The 17,215-nt window shown below is 37.1% G+C and overlaps 1 protein-coding gene across 1 annotated transcript in view; it reads right to left on the minus strand.

Moving 5' to 3' along the window:
- Nucleotides 1-11,730: 11,730 nt before the first annotated feature.
- Nucleotides 11,731-17,215, minus strand: part of ORC5 (origin recognition complex subunit 5) — a 73,875-nt gene continuing 68,390 nt past the window's right edge. Inside the window, exon 14 of the mRNA XM_024754959.1 lies at nucleotides 11,731-12,541. Coding sequence (XP_024610727.1) covers nucleotides 12,496-12,541 — 46 coding nt within the window. The 3' untranslated portion in view covers nucleotides 11,731-12,495. The remainder of the gene's footprint in view (nucleotides 12,542-17,215) is intronic.

Below are 17,215 nucleotides of genomic sequence, written 5' to 3' on the forward strand. Positions count from 1 at the left end.
CTGCATTGACCCATTTATTTCAAAGTAGCATGTTTAGTCTCCAGGTTTTTGTTCTTTTCCCTTTTTTCTTTCTGTAATTGATTTCTAGTTTCATACCACTGTAGTCATAAAAATGCTTGATATTATTTTTATCCTCTTAAATTTGTTGAGACTTGTTTTGTGGCTTAGCATGTGATCTATCCTGGAGAACATACATGTGCATTTAAAAAGATGTCTATTCTGATGTTTTTAGATGGAATGCCCTGTAGATATCTATTAAGTCTAACTGGGCTATTGTGTCATTTAAGAGCACTGTTGCCTTATTAATTTTCTGCCTATGTATGTGATCCGTCCACTGATATTAGTGGGGTGTTAAAGTCCCCCACTGTTACTGTATTATTATCAGTATCTCACTTTATGTCTGTTAGTATTTGCTTTATATATTTAGGTGCTCCTGTATTAGGAACATATATGTCAATGAGTATAATATCCTTCTCTTGTATTAATCCCTTTATCATTATATAATGCCCTTCTTTTTCTTTCATTATAACGTTTGTTTTAAAGTATACTTTAATCTGATATGACTTTGCTACCCCTGCTTTCTTGTCATTTCTGTTTACATGAAGTATCTTTTTCCATCCCCTTTCACTCTGTGTCTTTAGCTCTGACACCAGGCTCTTGTAGGTGACATATATTATAGATGGGTCTTATTTATTTTTTTAATCCAATCAGCCATCCTATGTCTTTTGGTTGGAGCATTTAGTTCATTGACATTTAAAGTAATTATCGATAGGTGTGTACTTACTGCCATTTTATTACTTGTTTTCTGGTTGCTTTTGTAGTTCTCCTCTTTTCATTTCTTCTTTTTGTTCCTTTCCTTGTGGTTTGATGATTTTCTTTAGTAGTATGCCTGTGTTCCCTTCTTTTTAGTTTTCCATTGTGGTTACCATGGGATTCATACGTTATTCTGTATTTACTTGTTTTAAACTGGTAATCAAATATTTAAGTTCAAACACATTCTAAAAGATCTACATTTTTTACTCCCTCCCTTACACCTTGTGGTTTTGATGTCATATTATACATCTTTATTTTTAGTCCTTAACTGTTTAATTGTAGTTGCTTTTGTAATTTTTTGTCTTTTAATCTCCATACTGCCTTATTGAGGTGGTTGATCCACAGTCCTTATCATATATTTGCCTAAGTGGGATTTTCCCTTTCCTGTAGATTCTTACTTCTTTTCCACTTAGAGAAGACCCTTTAACATTTCTTTTAGCGTAGGTTTTGTATTGATGAACTATTTTAGTTCTTGCTTATCTATGAAGTTCCTTATCTCTCTTTTAATTCTAAATGATGATCTTGCTGGGTAGAGCATCTTAGGTTTTTCCCTTTCAGGACTTTGAATATATCATGTCACTCCCTTCTGACCTTCAAGGTTTCTGCAGAGAAATCAGCTGATAGCTTTATGGAGACTCTTTACTTTTCTCTTGCTGCCTTTAGAATTCTCCCTTTATTTTTAACTTTCGCCATTTTAATTATATGTCTTGGTTTGAGTCTGGGTTCATTTTGTTTGGGACCCTCTGTGTTTCCTGTACCTAGATATGTTCCCTTCTTTAGGTTTGGGAAGCTTTCAGCCATAAATTCATCAAATATATATTCAACCGCTTCCTCTCTCTTTCCCTTCTGGGACCCCAATGATGCAAATGTTAGTATGCTTGATGTTGCCCAGAGATCCCTTCAACTGTTCTCATTTTTCCTGTTTTTCATTTTTTCTGTTCTGAATTCCATTATTCTATTTTCCAGATGACTCACACACTTCTGTACCATCTAATGTGCCATTAATTCCTTCTAATGTGTTTTTCATGTTAGTTATTGTATTCTTCAGCTGTTTCTTTTTTATATTTTCTAGTTCCTTGTTAAAATTCTCACTGTGTTCATCTATTCTCCCTAATTTCTTTAGCATTATTACTAATGAACTCTTTATCTGGTAAATTGTTCATTTGTTTCACTAGTTGTTTTTTCAGGGGTTTTTTCTTGCTCTGTCAATTGAAACAAATTCCTCTGCCTTCTCATTTTGTTTAACTTTCTCTGTCTCCATGAAATTAGGTGAAACAGTTACCTACTGCAGTCTTGAAGGAGTGTCCTTGTGTGGGAGTGACCCTATGCAGTCTGCGTGTGCCCAGTTACTCTGCGGGAGAAGCTGGATCTGATGTGAACACAAGTCGCATCTTTCCCCAGGATGTGCAGGCAGCTATCACCTTGGTAGGAGGCAGTACTGGAGATAGAGGGGCTAAGGCCAGAGGCAGGTGTGAGCCACAACTTCTCCTCTGCTCAGTGGCCATCACTGCCCTATCAATGAGAGTTCTCTTTAATTCCTCATTTGCATAGAGGTCTTTTTTTAAATCATAAGTGGATCTTGTCAAATGATTTTCTGCATTAAATTAATCGTGTGGTTTTCTTCTTTAGTCTATTGACATGGTGAATTATATTGGTTGATTTCTGAGTGCTAAATCACAATCCTGAGAAAACTCCACTTGGTCATAATGTATTATTATTGATACTTTTATACAGTTGCTGGCTTTGATTCAGTAATAATTTGCTGAGGATTTTTGTGTCTGTCTTAATGAAGGATATTGGTCTGCAAGTTTTCTTGTCCTATCTTTGTCTGGTTTTGGTATCAGGGTAACTCTGGCCTTGTAAAATAAGTCAAAAAGTATTCCTCTTCTATTTTCTGAGTTTGTGTAGAATAAGTATTATTTATCCTTTAAATAACTATTAGAATTCTTTAATGAAGAATATGGCTATTCAGGTTATCTATTTCTTCTTGAATAAGTTTTGGTTGGCTGTGTTTTACAAGGAATTTGTCCAGTTCGTTTAAATAATCAAATTCACGGGCATTCAGAATATTATCTTTCAGTGATTACATTCTATCACACGGTAATGTGTGTGTTCTCTTTTTCTTGATTAGCTTGAACAGAGGTATCAATTTTGCTGATCTTTCCCGAGCAGTAGACAGATTTCCTTCTGTTCCTTTAGCCACTTCTTCCAAGGACTATCAGGGTCTCATCTGCCACTTCACAGCTTTCTCATCGTCTACTCCTCAAATTTCTCCCCTAAGAGGCATTCTAGTGTCAGCCGTTGAGTGAATACATTTTTTCATACACACTATATAAGTATTAGAGATAACGTATATGAGTTGTCTATTACAGTGTCAAGCACATAAATGTTCACATGGTAATTATCACCATTACAATCACATAGTTTTAACAGTGAAAAGTGAAAGAGGAAAAGAAAAACAAATGTCCACCTCAAATGGCAATATGTGTCCAGTAATCCCTTGAGCTTTTATCCTCATCTTCCTTACTCAGGTAGCTCTTATTTATTGTAATGTAACGATGGACCCATATTTATAGTTTTAATCATTAGGTAGGCCTGTCAGTTTTACTCTGTTCTGCCTCCTACAACTTTCTTACTAATGAATTGTTTATGATGGGGATTAAAAGAGAGTCAGTGCAAACCAATCCAGCATCTGGAGCCACAACTCCAAACATATCCTCTACTGAGCATGATTCAGTGGTGGACTTATCATGATTAGGGTAAAAAAACCACAACACAAGATAGATGGATATTTCCAAGAAAATAAAAGAAAAGCTACCAAATATCACACACTTAGATATACTTAGAAGGAACCTTTATTTTAATGATGAAATTCAGCATATTATTTTTTTTTTTTTTCTTTCTGCGGTACGCGGGCCTCTCACTGTTGTGGCCTCTCCCGTTGTGGAGCACAGGCTCCGGACGCGCAGGCTCAGCGGCCATGGCTCACGGGCCCAGCCACTGCGCAGCATGTGGGATCTTCCCGGACCAGGGCACGAACCCGCGTCCCCTGCATTGGCAGGCGGACTCTTAACCACTGTGCCACCAGGGAAGCCCAGCATATTATCTTTTAATTAATTTTTACTTCTGAAATGGAAAGAATGCAAATTCCTAGTAGTAAGAACAGCTCTAAAAGAATGGATTTTGGAAATTAATTAACATAATCTGTGAACTCAGTATTTACAGGTCATTTTGTCATGGCTGGGCATCACATAAATTGCTATATCTAAATCTATGACCCACTCACTCCATTCCTGTCATTTTTCTTTTTAATGTTGCAAAGATTTTTTGAAATTTTAGTATTAAAGTTAGTAATTTAGTATTTGCAATTTCAGTATATAAAAAAAGAAAATTTCACTTTTATCATGAATCCCTTCTTCCTATGGAAACAAGTAACTGAAGATTCCTTACAGTTTAGAAACAACTCCCCAGGGAGGGGGGTTTACCTTCTAGAGGGGCTCTGAACGCTCCTAGGCAGGAGCTCAGTGGGAAGGTAGTTTTCTGACTCAGAAGAGCTGGCCATAATTCCTTCATGTACACATTTCCTTTACACATTCCCATTTAGATACTGACAACCCCTGAATTTTTATCTCCAACCTGTGTTTCCACCCTGAACTCCAGATTTACCTAACTGCCTCCTTGACATTTCCAATTTGATACCTAACAGAAATCTCCAACTTACCATGTCCACACATGAACTCCTGATCTTATCTCCCCTACACATTTCCACATGTTCACGTTAAAAACCCTGGAATCATTCTTGACTCTTTCTTTCAAAACTGACACCCAATTAATCAGCAAATCATGCAGACATTTCTTTTAAATTATATCCTAAATCTGGCAACATGTCACCACCTCCACTGTTAACACCCTGATCTGAGCCACCATTATCTCTCACTTAGATTTTTTAATAGCCTTCTACTTTTCTTGCTTCCACTCTATTCTCAATATAGGTTCCAGTAATCCTTTTCAAAAAAATCTAAACCAGATCATGTGACTCCTCTGCTCAAAACTCTCCCCATCTCACAAAGAATAAGAACCATGGTCCTATATCCACTCTATTTTAGATTCTTTTTCCCATATAGGTCATTATAGAGTACTGATAAGAGCTGTGTATTACAGTAGATAATACTGTGCTATACAGTAGGTCCTTATTTGTTATCTATTTTATATATAGTAGTCTGTATCTGTCAATCCCAGCCTCTCAGTTTATCCCTCCTCCCACCCCCACTTTCCCCCCTGGTAACCATAAGTCTGTTTTCTACATCTGTGACTCTATTTCTATTTTGTAAATAAGTTCATTTGTACCATTTTTTTAGATTTCACATATAAGTACTCAAATATATGCCCAGGAGGATTGCAGGATCATATGGTAGGCCTATTTTTAGTTTTTTAAGGAACCTCCATACTATTCTCCATAGTGGCTGTATCAATTTACATTTCCACCAACAGTATAGGAGGGTTCCCTTTTCTCCACACCCTCTCCAGCATGTATTGTTTGGAGACTTTTTGATGATGGACACTCTGACTGGTGTGAGGTGATACCTCATTGTAATTTTGATTTGGATTTCTCTAATAATTAGTAATGTTGAGCAACTTTTCATGTGCTTTTTGGCCATCTGTATGTCTTTGGAGAAATGTTTATTTAGATCCTCTGCCCATTTTTTTTTTTTTTTTTTGTGGTAGGCGGGCCTCTCACTGTTGTGGCCTCTCCCATTGCAGAGTACAGGCTCCATATGCGCAGGCTGAGCGGCCATGGCTCATTGGCCTAGCCGCTCCGCGGCATGTGGGATTCTCCCGGACCAGGACACGAACCCATGTCCCCTGCATCAGCAGGCGGACTCTCAACCACTGCGCCACCAGGGAAGCCCCTCTGCCCATTTTTTGACTGGGTTGTTTTTTTTCATATTGAGCTGAATGAGTTGTTTGTATATTTTGGAGATTAATCCTTTGTCAGTCGCTTGTATGTATAACTGATACACATTGTTGTACAGCAGAAACTAACACAACATTGTAGATCAACTATACTCCAATAAAATTTTTTTAGAAGGAAACAGTTAAAATATGCAAATGCAATAAAATATTTACAACCTATTAAGAAAGAACCAAAGTCCTTCAATGCCCTGCAAGGCTACACATGACCTGGCACCCATCACCTCTCTGATCCCATATCCTACCAAGGTTGTCTTTGCGTCCTGTATTCCAACCATATTGGCCCCCTTGCAGCCAGAACTCCTGTGCTTTGGAGGAATGGAGAAGAGATGTTTGATGAGGGTATGTGTATAAGAAACAGTCTGTCACACTAACTCAAATTTTTAAAGGGCATAAAATATATTCCATCTGCATTCCATATTTTTATTTTCAGCCTATTATGCTCTGTGTGGTGATTTAAAGCATGCTTGCAAATTCTGTGACACTCCTTTTATCAAGAGGTGGGTATAATAATTCCCTTTCCTTTAAATAAAAGGAGGACTTAATCACTGCCTTAATCACAATACTGCAAAAGTGATGCTATGAAACTTCTGAGGCTTGATTAGAAAAGGCCATGCAGCATCTGCTAGTTTCTCTTGGCATGATGACTTTCGGAACCTCGTCACCATTCCGTGAAGTGGAGAGAACACATGAAAGACCATGTGTAGGTATTCCAGGTAGGAGCCATTAGCCAGTGTCAGCCTCCAGACAAGGGTGAGGAAACCAGCTTTCATGTGACTCAACTCCAGTCTCAAGTTGCCCCAAGGGATACCACTTTGAGCCAAGCTCTGCTCAAACTGCAGATTCATGATCAAAATAAATGACTGCTGTTTTTGCTTTGTCATCCAGATATAGATAACGGAACGTCCTGTTTCCACACCATTTCTGATTTCTATTTCCACAAATTAGCATCTACTTCACTGCCCTCCTCCTTCCATACTTCAACTTTTGTCTCTCTCCCCTCACTTTGGTGCTTCTTTTGTTCTTTCTCCCATTTTATTATGATGACAAGCATTTTAAATAAGCAATTCTACTGAAAGAGACATATTGGCCACACATATCTGAGAATCGGTTTTTGATGTTATAGCTTTGAAATATACTGCTTTTCATTATGTTGATGTGGTTTCACATCTTTATATACTTGGATGTAAGTAATTTACAAAAAAAAACAAAACCGTTGTCACTCTAAACATTTTTGATGAAATACCAAACTTAAGTCCTACCAGTCATGTTGCACAAGGCTGCTATGAGAATCATTCATCTTCACCTGATCTGTCCTTTCTTTCTCAATATAAAAGACACAATTACCCCTTTTCTTTAAACTACCAGAACAATATAGTAACTAAAGTAAATATACCAAAACTTTTACTTACAGAGGCTATCTCTGAATGCTGTTAACTGGTGATTTTTACTTCTTCATGATTGCCCCAAATTTCCACAGTAAACATGTGTTCCTTTTATAATAATTAAAAACAGACTTTTAAATTATGTATAATAGCATTATAAAAAAAAATTCTAAATTGTTTTCTCTTTAAACAGGGGTGGGGGTCTTCTCACATTCTGGGTTTTTTTTACAGTTTAACCCAGAACTTTTATCATAAAGAAATCAGGCGACCTGCCCAGGCTGCAGGGAGCTGTGGGCAGTGTCCTCTTCTGTTCAACATTTCCAAAGTTTTATTCTTACCTAAGCTGGGGAGTTAGCTCTCCTAGTCTAGTAATGTAAGAAAATTTCTTTTTATTGGTAAATGTTTTATTTCTCCCACATAACCTTCAGTTACAATATCACAATTTTAAAAAATCGATTTTTTAGATCTACTTATTTTTCTCTGTAGATCACTTCAGCTTAATTATTATGGTTTTACACTCACAGGCATTTGTAGCAGCTGCCTGTTTTATCCTTCCTCAAGCCATGTGGCTCTTTCCCATGTCTTCCCATCCTCTCGATGACTAGGCTTTAGTTATCAATATTTTTCAATTAAAAAAAGAAAGATTGATGTAGAAAACAGCAGGGGTTTCTATTTCAGCATCCTTTCTCATGGATGCTTACAGGGTTAGTTCATCTCTGTTCCTCTAAGGATCTCTTCATTTCCAGCTGGATGAATCCCATGAACTAGGATGGCTGAATGTTCCTTCCCAGAGAAAGTGAACCTAAAGTGGTTTCAGAAATTCTAGGGTACACATAAGCCAGTGCAATGCCTCTATTATTATGAAAGTTGGTCCAAAGTGATAAAATCATGTGTTTGGATCTAACATTCTCCACAGAACTAAGATGCTAAGTGGGTCTGGTTTTTCCTTTTGGGACCAAATACTAAATGGGACTTGGCCCAGGTCTCTTATTGCCACTTCTTATACTGAAAGGGATGGGGTTTATATGAATAGTGGAGAACTCTTATTTGAAAAAATAAAATTAACCTGCAGGTCTGTGGTGAGTTGATTAGCAATAGTTATGACCACCTTCTCAATTCATTTCAAGATGGTTTCTCCCTCACTATGTCAAGAACAGTTTTCACCTCTATTCTGGTGACCCCTACATTAATGCTTGGCAGTAACTCTGATCTCTAACTAGATCCAGCTACACACTTGACACTCCACTTGGATAAGCACCTCAATGGCACACGTTCAAAACTGAACTCACGATCCTCTTCATCCCACAGACCTAGTCATTCCCTCAGGATTTCCTATTTCGAGGAACGGCTCTCCCAATGCTGATAGCACCTGTCGTCCAGGACAGAAATCTGTCTCCTTTGTCCACTGCTGTATCTCCTACTCCTACACCCAACACAATGCCTGACACATAGATGGTACTTAGTATTTTTTTTGATGAATACCGAATAATTTTATGGGAACTCCCATTAAATGGGACTCTCAACTTCCTCAAAGACCAATGAAACTGATTATGGTTTATCCAAAACCCCAAGCGAATCTCTACTGCCTCTAAAGTCCACTCTTTTCTCATGCCAGAGCTACCACTATTTACTCAAACAGCTGAATGCCTCCTAAAATCCCATCATTATTGTGCATCAACATGCAGTTAAATGAATGAATTGATTATAATTTTCTCTGCTCTACCAAATTTCTACTTCTCAAACTGTGCTTCATGAATGTGTCACTGCTGGAAAATGAACACTAACTGTGCATTGAGGGCATTTAACAGCAAATTTGAGTGAAACGTTGATATCTTGATAGGAAAGATTTCTTTGAGCTCTACCAAGCATTTCTGAAAGCAAATTGTGTCAGCAGACTGAAATTACATACAAAATTATCTAAACTATTTTACATATGATACAGTCACACTTTGTAGGAGATGAAGCTTTCAAAATGTAGGGGATGAAGCTGAATAATATCAACCTCTGGTTAATTACCTCCAATCTAAGTCTCTGCTCATGGAAAAAGGCATAAGATGCAACTATGGTACTCAATAGTGTGAGACTTCAGGCAAAAGCAGAGGATGCTACTACAGCCCTGGTCACATACATGGGCAGCTGTGGCATTTCATCTACTATTTTAGAGACTCTCTGAGTACTTAATGCGATAAGGGATGCATTATTCCTGGACTTGGTCCATTACTTTTCTTTTCTTTGCATAGTACAAGCAGAGTAGGGCATACCTTGGAGTAACAAAGGAGGCTTCTTCTTATGCTGAGCTTTCCTTGCTCCAGACCACCTTAATTACATTAAACAGTTGTTGGTTAACTAAATCCGTCGGAGGTATACCACTAATTGTACAGCCATCACACCTTGAGGGCAAACACTGTAACTCCTCAGTCACCTGCTCTCTGATTGATCATTCTCAGTTCATGCTTTTGACTATTCAACAAGATCCTGAAAAATAAGCAATGAAACCTACATGTGAATTAGAACCCAGGAGAAAATCCTTCAGTTCTAAAAGTAAGAATCCAAGGTATTGCATCCATTTGAATAATTCAAAAAATTTTAACAAGAAGTTTCCTAGATAGGAATAGATAAGAGTACCTCTTCTCTATTTAGTTGGAATGTTGTCACATTCTGTCACTTAACTCCTTTCGAGGTCACAAATATTTCATGATAATAATAATAGCTAACATTTATTGAGCACTTACGAAGTGTCAAGTACCTTACTTAGATCGGAGTTTCTGAAACGTGGCACTACTGATACTTTGAACCAGATAATTCTGTTGTGGGACATGCATTTAGGATGGTTAGGAGCATCCTAGGTCTCTACCCTCCCGTACCTCACAACCAGTTGTGATAACCAAAAATGTCTCCAGAAATTGCTAAACATTCTCTGGTGGGCAAAACTCCCTACAGTTGAGATCTACCACCTTAAATATATCAACTTATTTATTAATTCTCTAAACAGCTGCATGAGGGAAGTTCTACTTTCCATTGTATAGGTGAGAAAACAAAAGAGGCACAGAGAGATTCAATAATTTATCTAACATCACACAGCTCCTAGAGATACAGCTGGTATTTGACAAAGGTAGTCTGACTCAAGAGCCCCAGCTCTTAACTGCTGCCCTAGAGACTTGACCCCTTTTTGACTTTTTAGGACTTAATGAAAAGAGACTTGTTGGATCAGAATCCCTTCCAGAGTTACTGAAAAGGAACTGTTTCAGCAATGAAGACTGATTCAGGGATTGAAACTGACTTGAAAATAAGAGGGGGAATAAGGTCTCCTCCTTACTATGTATATCTGAGTCATGGTAATGGAAAGAAGACATTTTTAAAATGCAGGATCAACCATGTATAAAAAAATCTAAAATCCCACAGCCTGGTAACTTTGTTCTTCTACCACCTAAATCATTTTTAGATCTAGGTAGAATAGATGCTTAATATAATTTAGACACCTCCTCTTTTAACAGAAATATCTGGCCCACCAGCCAGCATCATTCTCATCATTAGATTCCCTCCTCTAATTGGTGACTTATATCTTCCAATTAGAAATTTCATTTGCAGATAACCCTTGTTAAAATGCTAATATCCACATTAAGCTCTGTTAGTCTTCGTTTAAATAAATTAATCAAGTTAGTTAGTGAGTCATTTAGCAAGCCATTAGTAAGTAAATTACAAAACATAAAGTTCTCATGGCCCAGTCAGAGGCAGGGAAAATCTGGTTACAAGGTGTTTTGCAGGGAAGCCATACGTAGGGCTGGTGGCACAGTGTGGGGCAGTACAAGATAAGCAAGGTGCTGGGCCGGGGACAGGTGGCCAGCAGTGAGAAGGCAGCGAGAGTCACATACAGGAAACGTTGCCTCCTTTCTGTCTTCCCCAGTTCCCTATTTGACAATCTCTGTCCCCTTCATATTCCAGAGTTCTTCCCTCAAAAGGCAGACTGGTCCCAGGCTATCCAAGAAAGCTGCACAGCAGACCTGCCACTTTATAGCAAACTATGAGGGGCTGAAAATCCCCGAAGTGCATTGCTCTTCCTTGAATCAGCTACTCAAACTGCCTTCTACTTGAATGATACACAGATTTCTACGTGCAGTAAGCCTAAGCCTGAATTTGCAATGCACATGGCTTTCCCTGGTCCTGGCTTCTACAAACATCTGTGGTACACAAAATTTCACCATCTTCCATGGGACAAGAGACACAGGGTGAGGGTGCTCCATGCTATCTTGTGTAGGCAGACAAAAAGGAATTTCATTCCTTCTCCCCCTACTCAGTACCTCTAAATAAATGCAAGTAGACAACTACTCGTTTTCTTTGATCCAGAAAGTGTCAGTCACTACATTAAAAGGCTTCCTATTTGGGGGTGCCTATTGTGAGAATTTTTCTTCAAAAAGAGAATGAAAGAATAAAATGCAACTGAAATTTAAACTAGGCTCCATAATTAAGCACTTTAAAGCTGCTCAAAATAATTTTCAAGCATTTACATGCTAACAGAAAATGTCTTAAAAAATATGAATAGACAAGAAAATCAGACCCAAGGTTCATAACTGATATAACAGGAAAAAATTTTATTGTGGAACTATTAAAGGCCAATGATTAAAAGAAGGAAAGAAAACGATCATGCAGATTAAAAAGCTATGTTGGGTAGTTAATTGCAAAAGTGACCAAATAAACCTCACCTAAGCATACTGCAGTTCTCAAGTAGGCTTAGAGGTGGAAAGCTGCCCTATATCTGATCAAACTACCTTGCCTTTTGAGAAAATCAGGGTGAAAGATAAGCATATGCAAACTTGGATCTTAAAAAAAAACAAAAAACTTCTACTTATTCTATTTTGCAACTATGATTTTTTAAAGTGGTGGCCTTAGGAAAATCTGCTTTGGCAAGCAACTGCAGAGGCTCCTGTGGAGAGGAAGTGAAAAGACTGGGCTTATATACAAGGGCTGCTGGCACATTCAAAGTGCAGGGGATAGTTCACAGAGTAAAATGTAGTCCTAAGTAAATGGGTTTCGGGCAATTTCAGTGTTAAGATAACATCATTAAGAGTAGAACAGATTGTGCTCAAACCCTGCTGTTTATAATTAACACGTTCCTTCCAAATACTCCAGGGTCCCTGGTAAATAGTCTTCTGCTCACATTCACCCAGACCAATCAGAGTATTTTCATCAGATTCCATGCTGGGCCAGCACCTGTCTGGACAAATCCAATAGAGCCAAAGAACTCCTCTCCCTGGCCAACTGAGTAGTTGGATGAACACAGCTTGGCTTAGTCATTGTCACAGTGTCCATATGGCTTTGAAGCTTGTTTTCACAAGAAATCATACAAGTATTTTATTATGTCAAAGTTCACCGTCCTATAAACAAAAACAGACAGTATGTTAGCATCCTCACCGCCCAGACTGCTCAGCTTTGTATGTATGATTCAGAGAATCACACGCAAAATAGCTCACAACTATTGCTAACCAATCCTAAGATACTGTCAAAAGCATCATGATAGAATTGACATTATTTTTTTAAATGTCACTAGGAACAGTTTCTTTAAAAAGTTTTTTTTTCCCCAACGCATAAAGTTTGCTTTTCTAAAAAAAGGAAACGAAGTTAGAATTATCCAACATTCTGTATTTCAGTTATACTACAGAAAGTTTGGATTTCATCTGAAAGCTATTTGCTTTTTGTCTAATAACGAGAATAAAGTAATTAGAGATGCAGAAGTATTTAAATCTTCTTTGCTTTTGAACATTGTTTATCTTCCAAAACACCTGTTTTATCATTACATAATGCATAGCTCATCTGTCCTCATTTGTAGTTTTCATTCTTTTCAGTCTTTTAACACTGGCTGACCTGTGTGTGTATTGTAACTAAATCTGTATGATACAAGAATACGATACAACAAACAGACGATGTGAATGTATATTTTTGTACTCTGATGGCAGGCAGAATAAAATAGCAGGAGACAGAGACATATAATTATTTTCCTTTCTCTAAACTCATTCTTCACTATAAATATTCAGACTTGGAGGTTTATTATTTGAATAAATGGTCAAAATAATTAGATATAATGATCTAGCAATAAGTATAAAATTAAAGCATTAAAGTATTCAGTTCTACAAAAATAATCATCCATGTGAGAACAGCCTTTAAAGATGCACTAATTGCATGCTCTTATTTATTAAACCATCATCAATTAGTGTTTTTGTCTATCATTTTGTAATACACTTTCTAAAAAAGTTTCTAAGCAAATGACTGACATCAAATATTTTTAAAAATCTGGAATGGGGAACTATAGATACTGCTTATGAAAACACATTTTAAAATAGCTCAAATGAGATGCTATGGCTATTGTGGTACCTAATGATGGAATGAAGAGTACTTTAATTGTTTCATTACAATAGTGTCTCTTTAAAGAACACTAAAACTTTCCAAATTGTATAAAAACACTGTCAAAACAATTCTGTTATCATTAGCAGTAATAAAACAACTAAATATAGTTACTAAAATAAAAACTTATCTCAGGCATAAAGACACAAAAGGTATGGTTATTATATCATAAAGCTGTTTATTTTTATGTCCTTTTCTTTCATTCAACTCTAGAGCCCCACCAAATTTACTAGTAACAAGGTACCACTAACAAATCATTTTTTTAAAAATCATGAAAAGATTTTTCATGATTGGTTGAAAAGATCTTTTTTAGAGGATTTTAGAAGGAAACAGACATAGTAGGCTATTTTTAATCAGAGGTAAAAAGGAAGGTTGAATTTGTATCTCTCTCCAGGCACATTTCCCCACAATGATTTTGGGTCTTAAGGTTATAAACCTAAAGTGACAAGGTAAAGTGAACTTAGTGTTAAGTAAGTTTTATTGTCTTTTGGATTTTCTTTTTTTCTTTTTTTTTGCATTGAGTGGAAAAGAAAAAGTTTAGAAGAAGCTAAGATGAAAACAATTAAAATTCCAACACTATGGGACCAGAAGGCATTATGTGATAGACTATTACAAAGCCATATAAAATGATCAATATGAAGCCATAACTACAATATTAAGAGAGGTAAGGAGAAAAGAGAATTGCAACTATGTTGTGATAGCTACAGAGAAATGTTTGTATAATGGACTAGTACTAGAACATAAACAAATGAAAACACTGTGATTTGTTAGTGGTAGGACTCCTCCATCTTATCTAATAATCTATTTAACACTGCAGCATAATTTATGCAATAAATTTTTCTTTTTAGAATGAATGGACTGACTTAAAAATACTAAGCAATTTACACTAAAAACACTTAAAAACACTAAGCATTTAAAGGTTCACTACATTCCATTTCTCTGCTTTGCCACTGGGAAGTACTCAAGTAAACTGAATCATAGTTAAGATTTTTGGACTTTTAAAAAAACTAAATTAATTGTGAAAAGAATATGTAAGATCATTCCTCTAAGAAACATTTACTGCCCAAGATGTATGACTACCTTTCTCTATCATCCTTCCATCCCCCAGTATAAACAGGTGACTTACCCAACTGATCCCCACATATATTATTTTAAGACACAGCAGAATTTGATAGAATAACCACAGGGCAACATCAAAACTTAAATCACACATTCCAAAGATAGTTTTTAAATACTACAGGAGATTCTCTCTCTCATAGAACACAAATAATTATTTTCTAAAGTAAGCATCTAAAAAGAAATAGGATAAACAAAAATAATGTTGGTGGCACTCTGCCTAGGAGTAATTCTTAAACCAGAATTTAGAATACTTTAATACAAGTTAATTACATGGCATATATCTAAGGATTTAATTTTGCCTTTATCCTTTTATTTCACTTTGTTGATGCTTTTACTACATTGAAGTACTTTTTTCTCATGGGATACTATTTTATTTCCTTTTACTTTTGTAGGCAGTTTGAGTTTTTCATTTTTAGCTTGGTCCTTCAGACAATTTGCAATCATACAACTTTAAGCTGCAATCTTAAGTTATTTTGTAGTGTCTACCCACTGACTGTGGAGGGAAAAAATTAGAAACTTTAACTACAGTCAACATTAAGAACCACCCAGGGACAATATTTAATACACTTCTTGTCATCTGTCCTCTCCCATACTCTACCTCCATATTCTGTGCTCCTTTCTGGAACCAGCCTCCTAATGCTTCTCTGTCCAAATCTTTCCACTGTTCCTTGGTCAAGAACATTCTCTATGTCCTCTACCTCTTCCATGAATGAATGGTTTTCTTCCTCTTCCAGGCTTAACTGAAAGTTGGCTCCCCCCGAAGGACCAAGCCTCTTCTTCAGATCTTTCCAGTGAGGTTAGACTCTACTGCAGCCCAGGCAGTCCTGGCAGGTGGGCTCGGTGTCCCTGTGCAAAAAGCTCTGCTCCTCTGAGTCTCAGACCATTCCACTAACCACCCTTTATCCCCGTCACCACCTCTTAGTCAGCTAATAATGCAGCACCCCGTTCAGTCTTCCTCTCTATTCCAAGATCTACCTCAGCTTTAGTGACTTCACTGCACACTATCCCTCTCTCTTACCTCCAGTGGAGACAACTAGTTTACAAACCTCTCTTCGCTTTCTCCTGATCTACAAATAATTAGAGTATTATGTGCCAGGCACTGAACTATTAGCCCTCTACTAGCTTTACTTCCTTCCTTCCCTTCCTAGCTTAGACTCCATGGTTTGTCACTTCAAGCATTCATCTGCTAGCATCCACTGAATTCACCTGGCAAAACCCCAATCCTATGTGATTTCAATTACAGCCCTTTGCTGTCCCAGTACCTGGCATATGGAATGCTGTTGGAGAAGATCACAAGTTTCACAGATTGCTGCCACTGTAAATTCAAGGTCAGGAACCTCAACCGGGCCCTCAACACTAGCATCAAGTTGCTTTCCTTGTCAGCACTTTCTCCCATTCCCCACAGCAGCTATTTCAAATATCCATATTCCTCTCAAACTGCTAGTACTTCTGTCCTTAGTCTCAATATTGCCTCCTCCTTTACAGGCAAAATAGAAAACATCAGATCAGACCTTCTTCAACTTCTTGCCACCAAATCTCCCAATTCAGCTCCATCTGAATCCACCTTTTCCTCTTGTTATAATGCAAAGGGATTCCCCTCTCTCATCTAAGCCTATTTCTTTAACCAATATTTCTAAATCCCATGTTCTACACCTTTTCAAGGACTTTGTGCTTTAAATTAATAGCTCTCTTTTGTATCATTAACTCTCCTTCTCTATGAGTTCTTTCCTATCAGCATTTAAATATGCTCAAATCTTTAAAAAATAATTACCTGCTCACAACCCCACAATCTGGTTAGTAGGTAACAATCCTCTCTTCCTCTTTATAGCAAAAATATTCTATAATGTAGGCACATGAGGATAGGATACAAATCTGTTATACTTCTTGCTATATCCCCAAAGCCTAGCATAGGGATTATAATGGACAACACAATAAATCTTAAGTGAATAAAAAGCATCCTATTTACTGCATCAACTTTCTTATAAATACTACTTCAATGCCCTATAACCTGACTTCTACCTCACTTTATCCCTGAAAGTGTTCTTGATAAAGTTACATATGACTGCTTTACCATTAAATCAGATACACTCGGCCTGATTTCTTGGCAGCAACTGACAATTTTGACCATTACTCCCTTGCCTTAGGTTTTTCTACCTTTCTTGTATAATATACAACTTTTTATATAACTGTTTTATCCACTTAAGCTTGTATCCTGAGTGTTTTCCTGTGTTTTTATCCTTCAAAATTATGATTTTAAATAACCGCACAATGTTTTTTTTGTAAGAATATATAATAAATTACTGATCCATTCCCTTACTTTGGATATTTAGGTTGTATCCTGTGATCTAATTGTTCATTCTCTGCCACGGGTGTCTGGAACTAGGGCTACCTACTTCATCTTTGCTAACTATCCTCGGGATCTCTGATCTCCACCAAACCTCAATTTGGAATGAAACTCTGTCTCCTTAGTAGCTCCCTTCTTCTTGCCGGCCCCAGAGTCAAGTCCACAATTGTTTCCTTTCATCTGAAGT

The sequence above is a fragment of the Neophocaena asiaeorientalis genome, unplaced genomic scaffold (assembly GCF_003031525.2).
Source record: "Neophocaena asiaeorientalis asiaeorientalis breed wild unplaced genomic scaffold, Neophocaena_asiaeorientalis_V1.1 scaffold157, whole genome shotgun sequence".
Taxonomy (NCBI): Eukaryota; Metazoa; Chordata; class Mammalia; order Artiodactyla; family Phocoenidae; genus Neophocaena; species Neophocaena asiaeorientalis.